The sequence below is a fragment of the Trachypithecus francoisi genome, unplaced genomic scaffold (genome assembly GCF_009764315.1).
Source record: "Trachypithecus francoisi isolate TF-2019V2 unplaced genomic scaffold, Tfra_2.0 Lachesis_group8, whole genome shotgun sequence".
NCBI classification, from domain to species: domain Eukaryota; kingdom Metazoa; phylum Chordata; class Mammalia; order Primates; family Cercopithecidae; genus Trachypithecus; species Trachypithecus francoisi.
In genome coordinates, this window is record NW_022681473.1 from 86389713 (window position 1) to 86416276 (window position 26564).

General features: G+C 34.7%; 1 protein-coding gene across 9 annotated transcripts; it reads right to left on the reverse strand.

Moving 5' to 3' along the window:
- Nucleotides 1–1083: 1083 nt before the first annotated feature.
- On the reverse strand, nt 1084–26554 carry CCDC82 (coiled-coil domain containing 82). 9 transcript variants are annotated; one of them, XM_033207900.1, is made up of 9 exons: nt 26455–26529; nt 24121–24204; nt 20611–21369; nt 19923–20127; nt 18050–18142; nt 15799–15923; nt 13841–14011; nt 7618–7800; nt 1084–2018 (listed from the first exon to the last, which is right to left on the reverse strand). In XM_033207900.1, exons 3-9 carry the CDS (start codon nt 21340–21342, stop codon nt 1953–1955), a joined length of 1575 nt encoding a protein of 524 aa, XP_033063791.1. In that variant the 5' UTR covers nt 21343–21369; nt 24121–24204; nt 26455–26529; the 3' UTR covers nt 1084–1952. The 9 variants fall into 9 exon arrangements, with proteins under 9 accessions (XP_033063791.1, XP_033063789.1, XP_033063795.1 ...); XM_033207898.1 differs by lacking the exon at nt 26455–26529 and adding an exon at nt 25948–26448 and having other exon boundaries at nt 24121–24201; XM_033207904.1 differs by lacking the exon at nt 26455–26529 and adding an exon at nt 25948–26448 and having other exon boundaries at nt 13988–14011.
- Between the last annotated feature and the right edge of the window lie 10 nt (nt 26555–26564).

Here is a 26564-nt window from a genome sequence, read left to right on the forward strand (position 1 = left end):
TAGGAAAAGTGCTTCAAGCCAACAAGATAGTTGATCCAGGTAAGTCCTTGGAATTATTAGTACCTTAATTTACAAATTAACTGCATGCTGTTAAAAGTAAGAGATATATTTTAAGATTACTCTTCAGTCATCTCAAGCTTGTTTGTAATGTCCCATATGATAACTGATGCTTCTAGGTAATTGGAGATACTTTAGAGATCATTTTTTTTTTTTTTCATTTCTTCTGGCCTTCCTTTTTATAAATCATTTGTGATCTTTTACCATTCCTCCTTGACTATCACTTCTAACTCTGCCTTGCTTTTTTTGGGGGGACACTGTCCCTTCATCTTCACCTTTCAATAATGGCTTTATTTTTATTCCCTGGAATTTAGTTAAGAATTATTTTGCCATATGCCAGGGAAATACGAATGAGAATACAGCTATGTAGGGATGTAGGGCAGGCATGGTGGCTCATGCCTGTAATCACATCACTCTGAGAAGCCGAGATGGGTGGATCACCTGAAGTCAGGAGTTCAAGACCAGCCTGGACAACATGGTGAAACCCCATCTCCACTAAAAAATACAAAATTAGCCAGGTGTGGTGACGCATGCCTGTAATCCCAGCTACTCAGGAGGCTGAGGTGGGAGAATCACTTGAACCCAGGAGGCAGAGGTTGCAGTGAGTAGAGATCATGCCATTGCACGCCAGCCTGGGTGAAACTCCATCTCAAAAAAAAAAAAAAAAAAAAAAATACAGATATGTGAAATTTCCATTTCACAATGTTTGAAAGGTATGCACTCCTCATTAAACATCAACATCAGTACTTTCAACACATTGTGAGTTTTTTCCACCTCGTTTACAATAATAATATGGATAATTTCAGGAAATGAATTGTAGAAAATATTAACTAATTTCTATATATGAGCTTAACGTAGCTTTTTATGGATACGTACATTACGGTCCGTGCCATGAGTCACATAATAGATGAATCCAAGTTCAACCAATACTTCCATTAAGAAAAAAGTATCTAAAGTTCCACAGCAGAATAGATCCTACTAGAGTATCACTTTTAAGAATTAAAAACACACAACAGACAGGGTTCATTTGTTCACTCTGCAACCATTTTACTTCATTACTTTATGGGAAAATTTAGATGTGCAAAGCAATGCAGATACCAAAATATGCTTTCCAAGTGCTTCTGGCTGAGTTTGTCTCTTTTAGCAGTTCTGACCCTAAGATATATATTTATATGGAAAAAGCTATGGATAAAAATAAATAAAATACATCTTAATCATCCACATATAGACAAAATTGAATAAAAAAGTAAGAACATTATAAAGCATGAAAATGTATATAAAATTATTCCTGAATGTGAGCGTTGAAAGACTCTGGAGGCCTGAAATCTATTTGAAAGAGAAACTTTCAAGAAAAGGAAAAAAGCATTCCTCTACTTCGAATAGATATGCTATGATCTGATTCTGAAGCAAGGGGACTAAAGTGAATGATATATTGAGGTTTCTTCCACAGTCCACTGATTTAGATGATAGCAGTAAAAAATATATCAATGGAAATCATTTAATACTGTAAAAGGACAGGAATTCAGTAAAAGTACATGTAGATGTTAGTCTAAATACATTTTTAAAATACAATATATTTTGACTAACCTGACAGGATATGAACAGCTCATTCACTTGATAGTCATCTGTTACAAAGCCATTATTATGTAACTTTAAAACATATTTACAGACTTAAAAATTAAGACAATGCTTTTATGTACATCAGATAAAAGTTTAATTAGAGTGTAGAGTGCCATTTCACAGGAATTAAGATAATTATGTTTTAAACAAAATATTTTGCCACAAAGATATAGATAAAATGTATAAATACATCACATGATACAGAAAAACAAGAATCATGATCTTCACATTTACAGGAATTTAAAAAATCTTCTCTGATGGAAATGTGTTACAATTCAGTCAAACTTCTCTCCTTGAAAGTAATCCGCAGAATTGAGATATTCTTCAAGTTGACCATATTTCTGCATATACAATAGAAAAGCTAGTTATTTTTACTCAAAGCAATGAAAATAAACTGGGCCTTTGCAAACTACAGACACAATTAGGGTAAGTTCATTTCATGGTAATCATGAACAAAAATCTTTTTATGATAAACAGGAACTTAATTTCAAATAAGCATTTCTAACTCATAGAAAGCACTGGAAAGAGATCAAAGTGAATATTATTAATTTTGTAACTATGCTTTAAATCATAATTTTTCTTTCTTTCTTTCTTTTTTTTTTTGAGATGGAGTATCGCTCTGTCGCCCAGGCTGGAGTACAGTGGCCAGATTTCAGCTCACTGCAAGCTCGGTCTCCTGGGTTTACGCCATTCTCCTGCCTCAGCCTCCCGAGTAGCCGGCACTACAGGCGCCCGCCAACTCGCCCGGCTAGTTTTTTTGTATTTTTTAGTAGAGATGGGGTTTCACTGTGTTAGCCAGGATGGTTTCGATCTCCTGACCTCGTGATCTGCCCATCTCGGCCTCCCAAAGTGCTGGGATTACAGGCTTGAGCCACCGTGCCCGGCCATAATTTTTCTATTATTATGCTTAGAGTAGAAATGTAGTAACCTCAATAACTTAATAAAAAGTTTGTTGAACATACATATCAAAGGCTCTGCTAATGACTGTCTGGGTACAATATTTTAAAAAGATACTTTCCCTGCCCCTAAGGAGAATAGAGTTCAGTAGTAATACACCAATAATAATCAGTAATAAGTGCCAAAGGAGGTACAGACACTGTCATGAGGGTTCAGAAGAGAGGTCATGGTTAGTTGAGGTAAGCAGCAAAGAGTGGCATTTAAATGGTCCTGGAAAAAGAGATTTGGTAGGCAAAGAGTTGGTGGCAAGAGTTTTCAGTAAGAGACAATAGTCCATCAAAGTGACTCGACAAGAAAACATGGGATTTGACTACAACCCGGGTATTTTTAGGAGAACAGAGAGAGCTACGACTGAACCAAAGAGACTGAGTTCAGAGAATAAAAATTATAAAATACTGGTTAAAGAATTGAACTCATCATTTGACAGGAAATGGAAAGTTGCTAAAGGTTTTGGAGCAGGGGACTGAACTGATCTAAGGTGTATTTTAGGAAAATTGGTAAAACATTCATTCTAGAATAGTTCAGTAACTAGTTATGGGTCTATGACAACAATTTAGGTCATGAGGGCTCAAATTTGAGTGATAGCAATGAAGATGAAGAGTAAAGAACAAAGTAGAACAAGTTAAGAGAGGAGTCAAGAATGATTTAGAGATATCAAAGTTGACAGAGTAGAATAATGGCAGAGTTATTCTGCAGGCTGTGGGAGGGAAGGAGATACATGATTTCAGTTTCAGACATATAGAGTTCAAAGTATTTACTTCAGTGAGGGGATTAATGACATACTAGTTTCTTGACTCTGTTTATGAACTCTGTTTCTATCTTCAGTGAAATGAGAGAGGATCCTGGTGACCCTGATTTTTGTGGTGACAGGGACCTACAGAAGGGAATGTGAGAAGTGCATTTTCATTCTAGACATTGAAAGCCATGAAACTCTTTTTTACAACCCTATGATATCTCACTGGATCTCCTTCTAAGGGAAGATGGAAGCACATTAACACAAGGGGAAATATCCTAGGGACTACTTAGGAATTTTCTTTGACCTAGTACTTAGGTAGGTTTTATTAGATACAAGTAAAGTACTCTAGGATTAGAAACCTATACTTGAAAAGTTTGACTGTTTTTATGCTTTTCATATTGCCTTTCTTCATATCCTCTTTATTATTTATTAAATTACTTTTGGAAAATTAAAAATTAAAAAAAATTATTTTAAGAGGCAGGGCCTCACTATCTTGCTCAGGCTGGCCTTGAATTCCTGGGTTCAGGCAATTCTACCACCTCAGCCTCCCAAGTAGCTGCAACTATAGCTGTGTACCACCACACACACCTAGGACACAATTAAAATCTATCTCAGTTATACTAAGATAGGAGGAAGGAAACCCTCTCCTTGCTTTCATTGCAAATAACAGCTAAGATTAATCAATCACTTACTAATTGCTAGGTCCTATACTAAATGCTTAAAACGTGTTATACATCTAATCTCCACAATCAAAACCCAATTATTATTACTGCTTTAGTTCCTACTTTCCAGATGAGAAAACTTAGGCTTAGAGAAATAAAATAGTTAGCTCCCAAATTCTACTGCTAGTAAGTGGCAAAGCAAATACTTAAGCCTATACTTCTAAGCAGTATAGAGTATGCTGTTTCTGAGATTTAAATCGTGTGACTAGGACACAGCTTTGGCAAGAAAAAAATAAATAAAAACTTGAAAAGGAAAGTGAAACTCACAGACATTGCAGTTAGTATTACTCTCCCATCCTCTCCACCTAAAGATGCTGCCCTCATAATTCTTTACTAAAAATTTGGAGGGTTTTAATACTGAAGACTACTTACTTTAATAGTGAAGACTATTCTCTTATAACACCTGATGAACCTACTGATGAAAACAGTTGGAACTGTGGAAATGAAGTGTGGGAAAGAGGTCAGAATATAAGAGAAGTTTGGAATCTTCTACTCAGAAGTAGCAACTAGAACTCAGAAGGTAATTGATTTGCCAAGGAAACTTTGAAAGGATGAGGACAGAATTCAGTGTTAACAGGTACTTTTTAGCAGTGATCCTCAAACTTTTATTTACTTAAGAATCACCAATGCTAAAAATATTGGATGTTTAACATTCCAAGGATTGTCATTCAATATATCTGGGATGAGGCTAGGGCATTATATAGTTTTTCAAAAACTTCTAGGTGATTCTGACATAGGTAGATTAGAGCCATGTTTTGAGAAACATCAGTTTAAGGGGTGGGGGAAAAAAAGGGCAAGGGAAAAAGTTAAAAAGGAGGGGAAAGAGAAGAAATGAGAAGCGTTTAAGGAAGGCAAGGAATACCTAATTACAATTTTAAATTATTATGTATATGACAATATTTATCAATACATTTAAAATGTACTTTACATATAACTGTCACTTGTAACAGTTTTACATACAGTATTTACAGTATGAATGGGCCCTTGATACTTCTATTGACATGCTTTCTTTAGTACCTGGTGTTCATGCATCCACCAGCCAATCCCAACAATCCTATCTTCAACTTTCCAGGAAATCCCATCATCATATACACTTTCTTCTTAATGAACAAATATTCATTGGAATTTTGCCAGTGTCATATTAGAGTATGTTATTGAACTCTTCTTTAGAATAAGACATAATTATCTTTATCAAATATTTTGGTTTTATTATAATTTTCCTATTATTTGTCCTTTTCTTAAACTCAAATTGCTCCTACACCCCTTTAGTATCATTACATTAAAAACAGATCACCCTAGTTCAACCTTTAGAAGGAAGAACAAGAATGAAGTCAGTCTAGTTGGCATGTCTTTGGGAAGACATGCTGAGACATCCTGAGATAATTAAAGTAAAATGGCTGAAGAAGCAGGTAAGGGAAAAAGTAAGGTGTGGAATACAAGCTGGAGGCAGAAAGACAGGAACAAATAGTACGTGTAAGGCAAAAAAAGGGGTTGACATAATTGGGAAATATGAGCGGAAAGTGCCATGGAGATGGCATTCAAGTAACACTGAGCCCCAGGCATTCTAAAGGGTTAGAATAACTGTGACTACCAGACTGTAGCTAAAGGCAGCACACATCACAAAGCACATGCAGTGCTATCACTCAAAGGCACACAGTGAGAGGGACAGACAGAGTGAGGATGGGAAATGTCAGAGCACTTGACAAATTTTGAAATTTCATCACAGCACAAAAAGCTGCAAATGGGTTTATATTGGCTATAAACTTCCGTGGTTTCTAGGAAATCTTTTGAGAAAACCTAGGAACAAATTTTGTAACTGGAGAAATCTCAAATAAAATGAAGGTCTTTGGTATTTTCATGTGGAAAAAATGTGCATATTGTCCTAGACATGTACAATCTTGAAATATTATTTCAATGCTTAATGCTAAATATTATTCTTGATGTATAACATGATACTTGGTTTTCTTGAAAAGAAAGCCTAAGCTCCTTTCTTTTCCTAAGAAAAGAAAGCCAAGTGTTATATTATGCATAAAGAATAACGTTTTTTAAAATTCCAGGTCCTTCTGGTGTCCTAAACCTTGTTCAGCTTTTTCTAGGATACATGATTTGGAAATGCTTTTTTCTTCAAGAAGTTTAATGTTCTTCCCCACATATGATAGTATTATATAACATATATAGTATATGCACAGTGATTTTTCTGTACCTAGTATCCATTTCTTTATAACTGTGCTATCCCAATAGGTTTTGCAATTCCACTAGAGGATTGGCAACACTTAAAGGCATCAATAAAAGCATTTAAGAATTTAATGTCGTCTAGGAAAATGAAGACGAGAAGTTACTGAGTAAGTGATTCCTCTCCGCTAAGGCAAATGAAAAAGTATGGATAAGGGGAGAGAAACATTTGGAGTAGGAGAAGTAGAAGCAAAGTAAATGGCAAAAAGCTGAAGAAAGTAAAATGAGAGAAAGAAGATTTAAGGATCAAGATGTGGGAGGCAGGCAAGATCACTGGGTGGTGGTTTGTGGTGGGAGAGTAATTGTCAAAGGGAAACCAATAATGATGTCATTCTCTAGACTGGGAGACCTCCACTAAACATGACATGTGCTAAAAAAGTTTCTTTCCCTCTGCCTAAGCTCTCTTGCCTTATTTTTTATACTCCTCTTTCACAAATTTCCCTATGATACAATCCAGACAATGGATCTCCAGTCAGGCTTTTTTTTCTTTTCTTTTAAAGATTAACTGTTGATAAGAGTTGCCTGAAAATCTACTATTTGTTCTCTCTTATACATTCATGTAACTAGACTTGTTTTAGAAGACTGCAGTCATATTAGCATTCTTTCCATATACCATAAACAATTCTAAAAGCTCTGTGAGCAGACCAGAGCTTATGAGCTGCCAGCAGATCTTCGGGAATCCAGTGCACTCTTCAAAACCCCCACTTTACTCCTTGTATCAAATTTAGTGATCAATAGGATATGGGGGAATCAAAATCAGTGCCATGGCCTGAAACCTCTGCATTCCCCTCGACCTTCAGTTAGTGTTCACTGCTCAGTACCATGTCCTCAAGAAGAGGATGTGGGTGGTATTAGAACTGGCAGCCGAGATCCTTTCCTCAGACTGGCACCAGGTGCTTCTTCACTCTCAGGTCAAAAGAACTGTTCTAAAGAATAGGAAGCAGACAAGCAGAGGTAAGTCCTATACTCTGTCAAAGAAAAAATCAGGGGACTTAATATATATGTAAGCAATACATACATAAAAGCAAAAGGACAGAGGTCCTTCAATAAAGGACAGTATTAATGCTTATTAAAATTTATCTGATGGGCCGAGTGAATCCTTAGAACATCAGGGCATCTATTCAGAAGGACAATGATAAGCATGAAAGGAATGAGTGGAAGAAGAGAAAATACAAAGGAAAGAAAAAAAGAGATTACCTTAAATTTCGCTATCTTCTAATCATTTGTTTCCTTTTGCTGATCACAATTAGGCTTCAGAATGTACATGATGAGATTGTCATATATTCACCTTACCTTCTTAATCCAGCCTCTTTCTTTTGACTGCTTGAAAATTCTTTCCACTGTTTCTTTAACTTGTTCATCTTTAACTTCTCTCTTTGCAAGAGAGCAACATTCCTGGTATAGTTTGAATTTAAAATGTTTCAGTTTATGATAAATTCTGGTACGGTCGGCACAAATTCTGCCAACAGTGAACACCTAAATCAAGAAATAAAGATTATTATCTGACAAATGAAGTGAATAATATGGTAATGAATATATATCCTTCTTGTTTCTGGATTTTCTTTTTTTTTTTTTTTTTTTTTTTTTTTTTGAGACGGAGTCTCGCTCTGTCGCCCAGGCTGGAGTGCAGTGGCCAGATCTCAGCTCACTGCAAGCTCTGCCTCCCGGGTTTACGCCATTCTCCTGCCTCAGCCTCCCAAGTAGCTGGGACTACAGGCGCCAGCCACCTCGCCCGGCTAGCTTTTTGTATTTTTTTTAGTAGAGATGGGGTTTCACCATGTTAGCCAGGATGGTCTCGAACTCCTGACCGCGTGATCCACCCGTCTCGGCCTCCCAAAGTGCTGGGATTACAGGCTTGAGCCACCGCGCCCGGCCTTGGATTTTCTTTAGTAGTAGAATCAAAATGCATTGTTAACTTTAAATGTTTACACAATTATTCCTTTACTTTCTCTTACTTATACAACTAGTCAAACACTGAGCACCTGTGAAGTTTCAAATATTGGGCTAGGCACTAGAGATATATAAATAAAATACTTATTACCTGTATTAGGGAGATTACAGTTTGAGAGAAAGACAAATGTTACAAAACAACAGGAAAAATGCTATGTCCAAGATGCTATCAAAATGCTAGCGAGGAAGGGCACTTTGCCCAATCCAGAGAGGAGAAAAGTCCCCAAGCAGATCAAGCTTGAACTAAATCTTGAAAACACAAGAGTTTTCCAAGTTTTGGAAAAACAGAGAAATGGCTTTAATGTAAGGCAGAAGGATCGGCAAAGTAAAAAAAAAAAAAAAAAAAAAAAAAAAAAAAAAAAGGCATGAAAAGTATTATAAGTCCATATTTACGAAGTTAAAAATGCCTGGATTATAATAATTTTCTAGGTATAAGCAACATGTAAAACTGAAAGAAACTCTTATACCAAAATTAAGTATTGGCATTTTTTTACTAGATACTTTTCTTCTCCCCCCCCCAAAAAAAATGATGTAAAGTAAAAAAAAAACTGTGTTTAGGCATACTGGTTGCTTTACTTAAGGTGTTATATATGAATAAGACATTAATATTTTGCTGTCAGCCAGCTATAAGAATTTTAATTCCTACGTTTACATGGCCTTCTATAATTAAAATTCTTTTTTATGAAATCAAACAACCAGAACCTTTCTCTTTCAGAATGTTTTGAATGTTTCAAGTTTGTTATGCAAACCTACAGCTAAAATAGGAAGACAGTCTCACTGCACTGACCAAATTATTTACATATGTATATATATATATAATATATATAAAGAGCAAAACTCCATCTTGGGAGGAAAATATATAATATATACGATACATATTATATATAATATATAATATACATAAAATATATTATATAAAAGATATATTATATATAATATATATAAAACATAATGTTATATATAATATATATAAATAATTTGGTCAGTGCAGTGACCAAAATATATTTTTTAATATAAAATATATAATAGTATTATATATAATAGTATTATATATATTTTATATATTATATATATATATATTTTTTCCCCCAAGATGGAGTTTCGCTCTTTCACCCAGGCTGGAGTGCAGTGGCGCAAGCTTGGCTCACTGCAACCTCTGCATTCCGGTTTCCCTGCCTCAGCCTCCTGAGTAGCTGGGATTACAGGCGCCTATTACCATACCCAGCTAATTTTTTTTGTATTTTTAATAGAGATGGGGTTTCACCATGTTGGCCATGGTCTCGAACTCCTGACCTCATGATCTGCCTGCCTCGGCCTCCCGAAGTGCTGGCATTATAGGCGTGAGCCACCATGCCTGGTCAATATATTTTTACCTACATTATTTTACCTACTGTAGAAAATGCATCAGAAAGGGCTCCAAACATGATGATGTGGTCAATCTTACTCTCATGGAGTAACCTAAGGAAACAGTAAACTTCTTGCTGACTTATGTATTTGTGTCTGTACCTAAGTTCACTAATGGGTTATGCTTTCATGAGTACAAGTGGTATAGTTTTATATTTATCTGTGTAACCTGTGTTCTGTCTGACAGAAAAATACACTTGTTTCCTGAAGCCACACTGCAAGGAAACATACAAGTGATGATAGACAAAACAGGAGTGTGTTTCCAAAAATGAACAGAAGTTATATCACAACAATTGGCAACAATCCGGTTTAATGAGTTTTCTTGTGGAAAATTGTATTTCGGACATTTTACTACCCTTCTTTAAATCTCCAAAAGTTTAAGAAAATCATGTTCAGATTTCTGTTCATGGCTCCGTAAAAACCTCCCTGTTTTTCAGATCCTTAGAAGTAAACAGTTATTACTGTTCATGGCTTGCTTATTAAAATTAACTTTTCCAATTCAACCTTATCATCAAAGCAGTCCTGGTAGTAATGACATTTCAGCAATTCAGTTGCTAATACTTCCAACTTCATGTAAAAAGACAACACAAAAGTTGCAGTGACTATAAGGGTACCCTGTGTGTCTCCATTTCTGCCATCAAAGTAGACTGTGTGGGAGAACTCAGCTACAGCTATTCTATATGAAGTATAGGCATATGATAAAGTCATTTGTATTTCTATCACACATATTCTGTATTTCCACAAAACAAGAGGAATTTATCTGTATAGCATTTTTAAGTTGAAATGAGAGGGAAGGAGAGGTGTTTAAAAATCCTATTTTTTTTCCTGTATGAAAAACAAGTATCCTTTGAAAATATTTAACATCATGGTTTACTTCTTTCCACTACTAATTCCTACCCCTCTTGGCATCTACTTATCATCATATAGATCTATAAATTGAAAATTACCTTAAAATGTTCTTGTATTATTTTTTCCCAAAACATGATCACATTTTATACGGAAGAACCTATATGGAAGGGCACCACTGCTGTAAAGTTTCACAGAATACAGTAGATGCAAAGGATAGGTGTAATACTCCAAGTGAACTTAACCCCTCACCCATTCCTGTTTTTAGTATATTGTTACAGTCCATTGTATTTCTTTACCATATGAATTGCAGTATACAGTACAATACAGCTTACACTGTAGGAATCAATTTGTATAAAGTACTAAAACAGGTAACATTAATCTATGGTGTTAGAATAATTTCCTTAAATGTCCAGAAAAATATATTTAGAACAACTATAACTATCTAGTTCAATTTCCATACATTAAGGAAACTATTCTAACAAGAAAATTAGTATAAAAAATACCACAGATAGAAAAATAAGTGCTGTGGTGAGTGTTCACAAAGCAGATGAGGAAGATGACATATAAATGATGACTGGTCCACTATGCAGGGTTAAGCACGGTTATATGAACTGATAAATATGAGTCTGAGTCAGTTCAGTTATCAGTATGAACCAACTGATCATACATATGTAAAAATTGGAAATGGAGCTAAAAATTATCACTGAATTTTCCTAAAGCCGAAGAAAGAATCTCATTTCTAATTTAACAGCTATATCATATAGAGTGTAAATTAAATCTGGATAACAAACTGAGGCAAGGAAATATAATGAAACATGCACTATGCAGACTTGGTAATATTCAGCTAACTGTAGGTAGCTTTTTGAAGTATTTCTGTAAGCTCTTATTTATATGCAGAGGAGCCAGCTCCTTATGGAAGTATGAAGAACAAAGAAAAAAGATTCTCAAGGAAACAGTAAGTCTGGGGAAAAGTTTGTTTTCTGTTTCAGGGTCTTCAGAAACAGGTAGTACAATACCAATCCAAACAGTTCTATTTGCCCCTGTTTGGTTGGTTGGTTGTTTTTTGCACGGACATATTATACAATGCCATTTGCCTCAAAAATTATTGCTTCTTCCCACCTAATCCTAAGCATCTTAATGAGTCTGGATAGACTCTGGGCAAAACTAAACATAAATCCAAGATGCTTTTTAGTTCTCCCAAACTACCTTTCAGATTTCACAACTCTCTTTCATCCAGGTGATTTCCTTCTCATCTGTGTCCTTAAACTTTATCAAAATCTGGTGGTCCAAGGCCTCTCATCTCAGTACCCTATCAATACTGCTATAACCAAAATTACTCTTCCCTCAATAATTTCACTTTCCATCAAGACATCCTTTCTTTCAAAGAAGCTGCAGTAAGGAGAAAAGTTTTCTTATGAAACAAATTTGATGTTAAGTGAATTCCTTAAGAGTATTATTTGCACCCTCAAAAATAACTCTAGTTAATCCTAAAGAGTCTCAATTTTATGTAACTACAAGCAGCAACACAAAATAAAGAATTAGTTTTCAAAATAACTTGAAGATAGGTGTGGGGTTAGGAACAATCTCTTTAATGCTCTGGATCATAACTACGTTTATTTTCCCTCCCTCCCTCCCTCCCTCCCTTCCTTTCTTTCTTTCCATATATGCATTTACATTGTATTGAAGTAGGATGTAAAATAAATTTTAAGTCATTCTTCACTTTAAAGAAAAAATTACTGAAAAAACAATTTCATTTAAAAACAATCACACTCTCTTAACATACACAATAACTAACAATGTTCACATACAGTTATATACGTATACACACATTTTTATCAGATGCCAAGACAGTGCAAATACTAATTACTATTATACTTTCAAACTAGCATTATTTATCAACTTCATGATTATACCATTTGATTTTTACTGAACTGCTTTGCAAAAGATAAACTTATAGACATTGAGTATGTATATAACTTTGTGACTCTAGCTCTAAAAATCTAGTATTTTTAAAAGATATATATTACCCCTTTTTTTCTCTAGGAATCTTACTTTCCATGAACTTACTAGTTTCAATGCAACCTTGATAGCACTGCATTTTATCATTTGATTTGAAAATACTTTGCCACTTTAAGAGTTATCAACTGGCATCTTAAGGTAGTTTTAATTATATATCCTTACATGCAGAATAAGCATTTTCCCATATATTTGTTAACTTTTATAGTTCTCTCTTATGTGACTGGCAATATTGGTGTTCTTTGCTTCTAGTTCATGCTTTCAGTTTATTCTTTGTTTTTTAAATATTTGAATAACTATTTTATATAGAATCTTTACTACTTCACAGGAATGTCAGAGCTCTAGAAGTGATTTTCTTACTCTACTTTCCTCTTCAGGATTAGCTACAGACAGCAAAGACCATGAATGTACAGCAATGTATTTGATCTGCATAACAGAACATGGTCCCTAATGTATGAAATCACTTTTGCTAGGACTCCAAGTATCTTATGTCATAAAAAGTCATAGATCAGTTTTTAAACAATGGGGAAATGTGCATATGACTATTAAATATATATATATTTATATTTTTATAGTGACATATCAAACAAAACATTACCGACCAATTCTGAATTCATTATCCCCATAAAAACCTTCTAAGTCATTCTTGCAACCCAGATCTCTCAGAGGGATCTGGTCAACTACTGCTCAATAATACTGAGAAATCACTACCCAGTTTAATAGAAGAATTCAGATAAATATTATATTTCCATCTTAATAATTGACTGAGAGGATTCGGAGCCAACTTTGGGTCTCTACCTCTCTAAACATACACCTCCTGCATAAATATGTAGACTCACAAGAAAAAGCTCTCAGTATTTTTGCATTTATAAACGTAATTTTCGCATTTGTAAATGCAGCAATCTTATAAAGATTGAAAAAATAAATAGAAGTTGCCAGCATCTGTGCTTTTTATCATTTCACATTATACTGCTATGCTCTTGTCTAAAAAACACTTACTCTTCAATTTTTTCTATTCATACAGAATTAATAGCATCTTAACTATGTGGTGATTGCTCTAGACTCAGACATACTTCTAACAGAGTCTAGTTGAAGTACAGTGTTTTTTGAATTCTCTCATATTAGATGAACAGCTATCTTCCATTATTTACTTGTGGGTTGCCAATTTGGTGGACTATATGCCAAAAATGTTTCCACTTGGGTCAAATTCTCCTTAGGATACTTAGGGTTATCTGTGCAAGTTTATGAACGAAAAATTTCTAAATACTGAAAATTAAAATTAGAGGGAAGAAAATACCTGCTTATCATGGGACATGAAATTATCTATTTTCATGGTCCTGGTGTTATACAACTTTCCTGATAAATGCACTGAATATTTACAGTAGCGATGCAGTCCACAAGCCTGGCAGGAACAGTTTTCAGGATTCTTCAAACGAATACTTACATTACAATAATTCTCCACCCGCTCCTGAAAACAAAAAATATAAAAAACGTTTAAAAGATAAGGAATAAAAATAAAAATAAGAATCTAATCAAATTAAAACATCTTAGGAATCACAATATAAAGAGATATAAGAGCAAAACACCCTGGCATTTCTTACTTTAATATTCAGCACACAGTAGGTATTTTACAAGATACGTTTAAATAAAAAAATTTATAATCTTGGCTATTGCATGAAAATAAACCAGACTAGGAAAAAACTAGTTTCATATCTCTTACACTTATGTGGTTGCTACTTCTTTTCCATTTCTCATCTCTAATTAGTGTTAATGAGGTATCAGTTAAAAATAGAAGCAGCAACAATGTAGGATGATATAAGAAAAATAATTCAAGTAGGCTAGTTAAAACTTGAGAAAAAGAATCACACTCACTTTCCATTGTATGAATTATATATTTTCCACAAAAATATTCCAGAAATAATTCAATCCTCCTATGATAACTTACTACAGTCCTGTGGAAAAAAAAAGTTGGCACTAGGACTGCCATGTGTCTGGTATTCATATGGACAGTTTAATAGCTCAGTTATCCATGAGTAAACAAACTAAGAAAACACTTGGTATTCACAAATAAGCTTCATTATTAAGCTATGAAGTTACTTGTCCCTGAGTATTTCTGCTTACGTTCTAGGCCTGTGCTAGATACTACTATTCTAATTGGTAGCACAGATTAGGTTTAATACAGTATTTGAACTGCAAACAATGAGCATATTAGCACGGTTACTAAATCACATTCATATCCTCTACCAGCTGGATGGTAATTAAGTATCCAATATACTGACAGTTTACTTTTTATGTTATATGATTGAAAACTATATTTTCTGGTGGTCAGCTTTTCATATTTCTCATACTTCATGGCACTTTATGACATGTATTACTTACAGGCTGAAATTCAGGCTGAATAAATAACTAATCACCTTCCTTTCCTGCTTCTGCTGTACTCCATGGAAGCACATGTTAAGATGAAACCTTTATTGACCTCTATCAGCTCAGTTCTCTGAGTGACTACCATCAGCAGAGCACCCCGATGACTAACACTGGATATATAAGTGAAAATAAACTTTGTTGGGTTAAGCCATTGGGATTTTATTGTTGGTTTATTTTGTTTGTCATATTCTTTATCTTTTGTAGCATAACCCAGCTTATCCTAATTAAGATCTTACTGAATCATCTGTGTCTCAATTTTTCAGCTAATACTTCTTGGTATCTTACAGTTATTATTCCAACATCATATTATCCAAGTTCAGTATAACCCACCACAATATGGTATCATAAGAGGTAAACAGGTGTTTCATAAACAGAGCTTCATAGAGTAAAACACGAATTTAGGGAATATTGCATTACATATCCCCCTTTGAATATTTATAGTATAAATTCACATATAATGCTTGGGAAGAGTCTTCCAGTAAAGAAACCAGCTTACATTAAATCCACTGGTTCTCAAATTTCTTTGGCTATGGAACTCTCTTTTCTGACATAACAACACCCTGTGAGACAATCTCCTCATTTTAAAAGATGGGCTAAGCCCTGGATATATTCTAAAGTTATTCATCATTTGGAACCACTTAATTATTGGATAGATATAGTTAATGTGAACGATTAAAACAATAATAGCTTTTAGAAGATGTGAGAAATAATAAGCTGATTATTTAACAAAGAAATGCCAATATTTTAAAAGATTATTCAGTTTGGATTTTAAAATCCTGAGAGGTTTGCTGCCTCCACCCCCAAGAAGAGATTCAAAAACAAACCATATACCTTATATTGCTCTTTCCAACGACTTCTAGATACTAAACTCTCTAGACGAGGCTGAACAAAGCGGTTATCCAAATAATGAAGAGCTGTTAGCATATCTTTTGCATATGATTTTTGCCTTGTGCCATCTGTTCAGAGGATAAACAATACAAAAATCATTTTGTTAATAGGAAATATTTAAACAATTTAATACTTAAAAATTTCTTCCCAACTTGGTCGGAAGCATTTAAATTAGGACAAAAAAAATATGTAAAAAATCATTCCATCAGAACATTAAGAAAAAACAGGACAGGCCGGGCACAGTGGCTCACGCCTGTAATCCCAGCACTTCGGAGGCCGAGACGGGTGTATCACAAGGTCAGGAGCTCGAGACTATCCTGGCTAACACGGTGAAACCCCATCTCTACTAAAAATACAAAAAATTAGCCAGGCGTGGTGACGGGCGCCTGTAGTCCCAGCTACTAGGGAGGCTGAGGCAGGAGAATGACGTGAACCCAGGAGGCGGAACTTACAGTGAGCCGAGATCGCACCACTATACTGCAGCCTGGGTGACAGAGCAAGACTGTCTCAAAGTTCTCTTTGCAAGCATCAAGCTTTAACATTATTTTCTGATAACAAAAAAAGCCAGATGAAAAAGCTTACCAAATTATCTTTTATTCTCTTATACAAAACTGACATGAAATTAGCCCCTGAATTCCAGATAAAGTTCAAACTTCTGAATAGGCTTTCAAGGTCGTCTACAATTGACTCTATTCTACTGATCCCATGGTAACTCCTTGTATCAACAAATCAGAATACTCTTTTCTGTCTAGGCCTTTTCTCATTCTTCTTTAGCATGCTGCAATTGTTACTGCCTTCCTGATTTGGTTCATAGTATATTCTCTACATATATCTGTCATAGTATGAATTTAAGCCTTATTTTTCTGTTTTATTTGAAGTTTTGTTAATTTATTTAGCTAATGAATTTATCATGTTTCTTTAAATAATCACAAATTCAAAAACCTTACCATGGCTTACAAAGCCCTTCTGTCCCCAGCCTACTCCTCCAAGCTCCTCTCTTTTCCTTCTTTCCCGTCTCATTCCACTTCAGCCACACAGGCCTTCTAGTTGTTCTTGAACACACCAAACTTATTCTTTCCTAAATGCCTTAGCACCTCCTTTGCCCTCTGCTAAGCAAGTAGTCCAAGTATTACTTGTTCCCTTTGTTTCATTCAGGTTTCTATTTAAAAGTTACCCCAAGAATTTTTGACTAATCTAACTAGTATATAACATAAACTTTACCTTCCCTTATTCTCAATCTTCTTACCCTATTTTACTCTTTTTTTACAAGAACTAATTACTCATTGAAATCATATTATGTTATATTTTGTTTACTAATTTATTGTCTGTCTCTCCTATTAGGCTATAAGTAACATGAGTGCAGGAATCTAACATGTCTTAAGTCACTGTCATATCCCCAGCCCTCAAATAATGCCTAGCTTATAGTAAGCATTCAATAAATATGTGTTCAATATATTGTAAATGAAATCTTATTTGGCAATTAGTTATTCAATACAATATATTTATAGTCTATTAAATGCCAGATTCTGTGCTAGATGCAAGAGAAATGGGGATATATATATCCCCATATATATATATACACACACATAAATTTGCTCCTGCACTATGACAAGGGAAGAAAGCAAAAATACATTTTCAATACAAGATGAAAAGTGCATATAAATGAGCACTGAGTACTACCATACTCAGAATGATGGTGGCACAAATGAGAATGACAAATATTACGTGACTGGGTCATAGATAAAATTCATAGTAGAAATGTTTTTATACTCATCTAAAACATCTGGGACAAAAAGGGATTCTATTCTAAGAAGAAACAGCATGGACAAAGGCACAAAAACAGAAAACAGCAAGGAACTTTTAATGAAATTCAGAGCTCACGGAGGCTGGGTTTGGCACATGGGTATTAAGACACTCTGCTGTTTTAGGTGTTATACTGTCAAATTCACTGTTAACTCTCTAAGGGCAAGGACCTGTCACAAACTTACCTTCCACATATCTCAGATAATGAACACTAAGAAGCATTTTACATGAATGGAGTTTTGATGTAGTTGATCCTACAGGGAAAACATTGGAAGGTCTTACAAATGATCATCGATGGTTTTGTTTAATCTACATAGTTTTAAAAGTGAGGTTGTTTTAAAATTGGAAAAATAAATAAAAACCAATTGTTTCATTCATAGTATTAACTTACCATATAATGTTCCCAGAAAAGATTCATCTAAAGCATTGATCAGAAGAGCCTTCACAACTGTTTCAAAATGAGTATAGTGGTCACTAAAAGAATCTGAAATTAATTTTAAATATATATTAGAACAGAGAAGACAAAATAATTTCTTGAATACAATAGGTTCCATTCTCCAATGCTAAGAAATTAAAACTATAGATAGCAGAAACAGCTTAATCATCCTAATTTTATAGCCTCCTCGATGACTTGTCTAGTCACAGAGCAAATCTCCATTTTCCAAACTTACTGGCTTCCAATCCAAACTGTCTAGTTGTAATTTCAAATCTTCACTTCCTGAACTTAAGAAAACTGTTCAAAGAATATTAAAATATGTTGTAAAAAAATAAAAATTATCCCTTGAACACCTATATTTGTCAATTTGACACTTAGAAAGAACAAGAGAGAAAACCTCCAAAGACAGATTAATATGTCTTATTCTTTAAAACACGTTACATATGAAATTGTCCAGGGAACTGCTACCTTAGCCAGAACTCCAATGGCTACAAAAACTTCATTTCCCTTTTCATGCTGCCCCAGATTTAGGATTTTCTACATCAGTTTAGAAAACCTGTCTATATCCTTCCCCATACCACATATTTAAGCCCACTTTCTCACTAACCAAATCTCATACATGACATCATCTGTTGTGACAGGTCAGGCAGTGGTAAGAGAGAAGATTCCTACTGTTCTCATTACTTTTGGATCAGAGTTTATTATGACTGTGGAAATGTTCTCTATCAACCACGACCCCTTCCTTGATCCAACAGTAGAATATATGCCCTGCTCGGGGCACCTGTGAGGACATATTAAGGGCAGACTGAGTATTTCAAGAAATATAGAAGATGTCTGACAAGGGATTAAAGCAAAATAAGACCTATCATTAGCAACCATGGATAGATTTTGACTCTCCTTCCACTTGAAGTATAAAGAAAGATGGGATTCAACATGGAAAACCCTCTTCATTTATATTTTAGTTACACAAAGGGCCGTATAACTCTCTTTCAGACTTTAGGGTACATGAATATAATATTTCTTAAAAATCAGTAAAGCATAGTTAAAAAATGAAATAATACTTCAATAGAATTTAAATTTAAATGACCGATGCATTTTAATCACAAAATCATGCATGGGGAAATGATCTATTTAAACTGCAAGACAGACCAATGGCTGTAATGCAAGCACTAAAAGTTCATTTATATGGTTTTGAATTCCATATTACCTTTAAGAAAGCAGTATCATTTGTCAAATTTTGGCACAGTATCAAATAAGAATATCAACAATTATTTTTAAAATACTATTAAAATACTCCTCCCTTTTCCAGCTACCTGTGTGAGGCAAAATTGTTTTCACACACTTCAACGAAAACAACATGTTACAACAGACTGAATGTAAAAGCAGATAAAATAATCTAGCTGGCTTCTACAAGCTAGACATTAAAGATTTACAAGAATTTGTAAAACAATGTAATTTATTACATTTTGAGAAAAAACATAGTTACTTTTCATAAAACTGTTATTTACATTAATGTAATAAATTTACTAAGGGTTATTTTAAATGAATTAATAAATATATTTTAAATTTCTCAGTTTTGATTTCTACAATGGTAAATATTGACAGGCATAACTCATTGAAGTAAAGGTGTGTTGGGGGTTAGTAATTTTAAAAAATGTAAATGGCTCCTGAGACCACTGGAATAAACTATTAAACTGACAAGGTTATCTGAAAATGAAACCACAGTTCCTAGTCAATGATTCAGAACATAATATTAAAAGGCTAATTTGATACTTGATATAATATAATAAGAACAACTCATGAAACATTTTCTTAATATTGAACTTACAAAGAGAATTCTGTTTTACTAATTTCAGTTGTGATGTAGTTAATTTTTCTCCTTGTTGGTTTTTATTCTCTTCATCACCCTCCTCATCTTGCACTACAAAGTCATCGATACTATTATCATCTCCATCTTCATCAGGTTCATAATCATCCTCTTCTTCCTCCTCATCATCTTCATCACTGCTTGGGCAGGATTTCTTTTCAGAGCCCTAATTAATTTAAAATAAATGCTTCAGTAAATTGTGCCATTAAAATGGTAAGTTGGATATAAAATTAAAATACTAAATCTGACAGCAAAAAATGATCCATAGAAATTAATTCATATTTTAAAGTTAAAAATAATTTTGTCATATTAAATGGTGAACTTTTGAAATTATTAATAAGAAGAATATACCTTGGTTAAGTGATGTAAAATGTTTAAAATGGACATTAGAATTATAAGAAGTTAAAAACAGGAAAGATCATATAAAATAACAAATAGTCTTTCAATTTTAAAAAAGGATGGACTCAGGCTCATAAAATAGTATATTACATACAATAGTGTAATCAAACATGTTCAAGAATACTTATGATTAAAGAATAAATTCTACAATTATTGAGAAATGGAACAGACTCAGCACTTTGATTTATATATAAAATACTTTAAGAAAAAAACTGAAAAACAATAACAAATCCAACAAAATATAACACACCTCAAAATCTTTACCACTATTGCGTCTCAGACGAGATCTTTGTTTTGAGAGTTCTTTGAGCTTCTGAAGTTGTTCTCGCTTTCGTGCAGCTAATGTTTTTTCAGGAGTTTTTGGCTCCATTTCCACTGAAGAACCTTCATCTTCAACCACTCTACGTGGACGTTTAACACCTACTTTTCTAACTAGGATATCGCTGTCATCACTCTCATCACTGTCACACATCACAGAGGACAGCCTTTTTCTTCTTCCTCGCTTGATGTGTTCTTCTTCTAAATCATCCTCTATTATTTGTCCAGTTTGTTTGTTGAGATCATTATCCTCTTGACTTACAGGATTGTCCTGATCTTGTAAATCAATATTCCTATGTTTGGTTTTGTTCGTTTCTTCTTCATATGTTGAACTGTTGCCAGTGTTAACGAGACACTTACTGCTGTTTCCTTCACTTTCAATTTTACTTAAGTTAAGCTCTCTTTCACTTCCTGGTGTTTTATTACAATCAAGTCCCTTGTTACTATCAAGCTCTTCATCATTTTCAAAACTTTCGTAATTATCAACACTTTCACCACTATCAAGCTCTTCACTATCAAATTCTTCACTATCAAGCTCTTCATCACTATCAAATAATTGTGAGATACTAATTCTTTTAGTTCGCCTCCAATCAACTCGAGATTTCTGCTCAGGCACGTGACTTTTAGAATTTTTCCTTGTTTCATGTCTTCTAACACGTATCATTTTCACTTAAGCTTCTACAAAATAAAGTTGTTAGGAATATAACAGTGATAACCAGATTAGAGCAATGAATGCATTTATGGTACAAATTATATTTATTTGGCTTTATTTAATGGTCCACAAAGGTAAAATCACATGAAATACCTGAGTGAAGATGGTAGAACATTAATTTAACAAATAATTTACTGAATGCCTATGAAATAATTATATGAACATCTATTCTGAATTATGTTGTATGTTGTGCTGAAAGGGATACATAGAAAAATCATGGTCCTGTCCTTCAGAAGATTATAATCTATGTGTAGAACTAAAATATCTAAAACATATAATAAGTAAGAAAATTTCAAAGTAGTATTTGGTATCAAATGAATAACATAAATAACTGCAATAAAAGTGGAAAGATGCAGGGAGATCAGCAAGGCAAGTGCTTCACTTTATCTTGAACAGATGTGATCTGATAGCATTCTGAAGGATTCATTGTATTTGAACAGAAAGAATGAAAGAAAAAGGGATGTCAGGCAAGTAATCTGGTAAGGGCAAAACTCTGGCTTTAAGAAAGAAGATGGTATGTTCAGTAAATATGTGTGGCTTAAAAGGTATACAAAAAAGAGTTTTATGCTGGAAAAAAGGAGAAATGAATAGAAAACTGAATGGGATTACCAGGATGACTCACCCTGTAGGCAAAGGATTCTGAATAATGATATAAATTATAAAAGATCAATTTACACGAAGACAGTTATAAAGTAACAAATGACATAAAAAAGAGAGCAGTGCAAAATTGAGAGATAATCCACTAAGACTGCAGCCTCTTTATACCTTAGTAAAATGGGAGTGGCTTTCCCCTCAAAGTTAAAGATACAATATAACCAATAGAAAACTTAACTAGCAATCCAATAATGTAGTTAAGTGAATAAAACAAATAAGTTTCACGGCAAAGCAGAGCATGGTATTGGGAAGGAAAACAAAAGCTCTCAGTATATCATTTAGAAAAGAATGAACTCCATTAAAATTATCACAAGTATATATTAAAAGAACAATTAGTGACAGGTAAGATAACTAGAAAATAAAGTAACATATGTACTTCTGTGGTTGTCAAGGAATAGAAATATGACCATGTAATGAGACTGACCTCATAATACATGTGTTAGAGGTACACATTGAACTGACAGCTATCCCCACCAAAGAAATCACCTTATGAGGCTGATTATTCCAATATTTCCACCACAGCACAGAATATTCCTGGAGTCTTTCTACAAACCACACACTATAAAAAATCTAAAAATATGAAAATAATCATACTTCATTTTTTTATCCCAGTGACTTTAACACCCACTTAATTCACTTGTCTCGGTTATAAAGACCTGTTAGCAGCTTGCAGAAATGAAATTCAACTTAAGAAGATGAGAATTAACTATCATTAAAAATATTCAAAAATGTGCTGCAAATTCTGAAGGTAATTACAAAAATTCAATGCCAAAAATTTTTTGAGCAATGGGATGGTGTTTCTAGCTTTCCAAGAGGATTACTTTTTTCCTATAGATTGTGGAAGAGAGGATATAGCTCATTTAATTGTAGAAATTCTGGTACGTTTATACGGCAATAACATTTTCTGTATAATGGTTTAACACCTCATGTAAAACCAGAACGGGGCTGCCAAGATTATACAGCAGAAATTATAGGGTGTAGGATGAAATACAACTTTTATTTTTTTAAGAGATAGGTCTCGTTCTGTTGTCCAGGCTGGAGTGCAGTGGCATGATCACAGATTACTGCAGCCTTGAACTTCTGGGCTCAAGCGATCTTTCTGTTTCGATTTTTAAATTTTTTGTAGAGATGAAGGTCTCACTATGTCCTGATCTCCTGGCCTCAAGTGATCCTCCCACCTTGGCCTCAGTGCTGGGATTACAGGCATGAACCACTGCGCAAAGTATAACCTTATGACAGTAACTGCTATAAAATATAACCAACATTGTAATAGCAATCTAACAAATTCTGGTCAACTGGGCAGTCTGCTATTTGAAATTATCCTTGGGTTGCATCTTACAAAAGGTTTATATTAAAATCAGCAAAGATGAAAATTGTGTGTAGTCAAAATAACCTTTTAAAAAAACCTCTATATTACTCTTAAAGTATGGTTTTGTGTACACTATACTGCGTTACAATACGTGCACCCAGTTTCTCCTCCAGGTTTTAAACAGCTTACTGTTTCTTTGGTTAAGCACCACATGAACCAGGCATCTTATATTTTTAAGCCATATAGTACAAAAAAAGTATTTGTAAACACATAAATTTGCATAAGCTAAGTGTGCATATGTGCACGTGTAGTATATCACATTGTAATAATAAAGTATGGTTTTCTAATAAACATGTTTGAATTGGGAAAAACAATGAAAAAAATTTACGAAAACAATGACAAATATGGTTGCAGTAGATACACTAAAGCAAATATGGACAGTAAAGAACATTAAAGTGAAAGATGATTTTCATTAGTACCTAAAAGCAAATTCATATACAATAGATGATGATCTTACAAAACTATAACATGCCCAGAATGTCAGTTATTTATCATGAAACAGGTGATTCCTATGACAATGGTGGAAATGATTAAGAATGTCACACTATTAAAAACTTAATGACTGCACAGTTAAGCTGTAAAAGAAACTTTAAGTTTTTAGTGCATTTTCACATTGATTTTTAAATCCTGACAATGATCTTAGAAGGAAGATATCTATATTTATGTATAAATATCAAAGCCAAGGGCATACAGTTTAAATGACTTACCGAAGATCATGCAGCTTGTTGGTGACAGAGCAGGGATTAGAAACCGGGTCTCTTGATTCCCCGTCCAGTGCCACACAATGACTGCTGCCAATATCATATTTGTACAAGGTAGTAAAAATTAAGCTTTTAAAAATCATTATTTTATCTCTCATGCTATATTTTAGTTTCAGAAAAATAACGATTAAAATGTACAAACATGCTTTTAAAAAAAATTATGTAACTGAATTTTACTGCACATGAGTTTGACCAGAAACTTCTGGAAATTATTATCCCCTAGGCAAGAAAAGAATACAAAAGAGATGAATATTTGCAGACTTCCCTCTATCTCTTATTAATAACACCAATCGCAAAATTCAAAGGAGTCCCCAATGAGCCCAAGTAAAATTTCGAAGAAAGGCAGTCTCTGATGAGAAAACTATTTTGGAAAACTGCAGAATTTGAATGCCCAATGCAGCATCTTTTATTTAAACAAAATAAATCAGGTTTCATTGGGCCAATTGCCAAATTGCCAGGGTCTCTCATATTTCAAAACGATCATTTATATCAGTAAGATCAAAAAATCTGTTACTGAAAAGGAAAGATAATTTGAATATGTTTGGCTCTTCTTTTTAAATCGTAGGTAGCTTTACTATATTAGCTGTGAAGGGAAGAATGATAACGAAGGGAAAAGGTGAGTGAACCTCGGAAGGGAATGTGAAGGAAAGCTAGTTTGATGGGTAAGATACCTCTTGGTCTTTACAACCTACTCAAAAAAGAATCCATGCAAATGAATGTTACTTCTGTATATGCTGAACATACACTTAATTTCCTGAAATGAGAATTTTATCGAGCTTCTGTAATGATACCTTACCTTTAAGCAAAGAGAAAAACAGAGACTCCAAACAGCATTAAATAAGTGAATGAAGACGGATTAATACTATCACATCTTTGTGTTTCATGGTTAATATAAGATGCACATACATAGCTATGTTATCTGCCAAAGAATAGATATTAAAGGCAATAATCCATATTGCTTGTGTTCTTTCTCTAACACAGTACCTTTATAGCTAAAATAAAGTACTTTGATGATGCCATTTGACTTTCTCATAAGAAATATACTTCCTTCTAAACTTTGAGGTTAATTCATACTCAAGAAAAGATTCATTCTAGAAATCACCTACTTGCTGTATAAACAATGCAGGTGGTAGTTAACACTTTAGTGATTTGAAAGGCAGTGGAACCCGAGGTCATTATTTGAAATTCCACCGGGAGGGATCCATTTTGTGTGTAAAACATCACTCGTCTTTGATGTTTTCTTTTATATGGCAGTTTGGAGAACAAAGATTAATAAGCCAAAAAATAATTATTGAATATCTACCAAAATGCAAGGACCTGCTTGGAACTGTGCTGCCACCAGATCAAATAAACATGGTCTCTGCTCCCAAGGAGCTCACAATCTGATGAAATTACTAGGGACACCAAAAACAAGCCAGCATAATACATGATTTGAGGGCTACAGTGTATGATTAATGATCAAGTTCTTATCACATTGTTATAAATAAATTTATCCTGGTTCCTCTATTGGCAGGAAAACAGGACAGCAGAATATGACAGAAATAGGATATGAGAAAATAAAGAGAGGAAAGCCTATTTCCTCCACTCAGAATCACAGCCCAACAGTCCACAATTTCGCAAAGTGGATCCTGCTGGAATGGTCTCCGGGATAACTACATTATTCATTAAAATCCGTTAACAATGGAGGTTAATCCAGCAGGAATGAGCGGTACCCAGAGGAATAGATCCTCTCAGGAATTAACACCCGGAAGGGTGATTTTCATGATTACAAACCTCTTTGGCGGGACGCAGGAATGCAGCGCCTGCTAGCCCACTAGTCCGTCACTGGGCTTCCAGGAGGGAGGAGCACAGTAGCTAGGAAACGATACAGGCCCAGCTTCGCGATGACGTGCGCAGGACGATAGAAACCCCCAGACCCCAAAAGTGCTCCGCACCGAGAAAACAATTACAAGGGTCTGGAAAGGCCAGAAACCCGAGAAATCACCAACCGAGCTCCCCACATCAGTTTCAAGCACCTCCCCAAAGCGGAAATAACGGGCACCGCGCCCACTGCAGCTCAGCTGAGGAGTGCTAGAGGCGCAAAGAGCTGAGGGGAGCGCTCTGACCCGCGCAAAGGGCTGACGGGCGCGCTCCGACCCACCCAAAGAGCACCCGCGGGAATTTTTCCTCTTGGCCCGCCAGGAGGCACGGCTTCCCCCGCCTCTCTAATAAACCATTAGCGGTGGGAGCTCAAGCAAGTCCCAGCCGGGAGACAGGCCCGCACAGCACTCGCGCTCTCACCTTTCAAAGCGCCTCCGCCTCTGCCTCCGCCTCCGCCCCCGCCCCCGCCCCAGGCACCAGCACCTGGCAAGCGATGCTCCGCCCACTTCCGGGAACCAAGGGAAGTCCCG

What these genes read in the sequence shown, in the direction of transcription:
- CCDC82 (XM_033207903.1), bottom strand. Translation starts at nt 21,342, where the DNA reads ATGATACGTGTTAGAAGACATGAAACAAGGAAAAATTCTAAAAGTCAC. An exon ending in ATAGTGGTAAAGATTTTGAG is followed by an intron (nt 20,128 to 20,610) that starts GTGTGTTATATT and finishes TAAATTAATTAG; the next exon opens with GGCTCTGAAAAGAAATCCTG. An exon ending in AAAGAGGCTGGATTAAGAAG is followed by an intron (nt 2,019 to 7,617) that starts GTAAGGTGAATA and finishes TTGTATATGCAG; the next exon opens with AAATATGGTCAACTTGAAGA.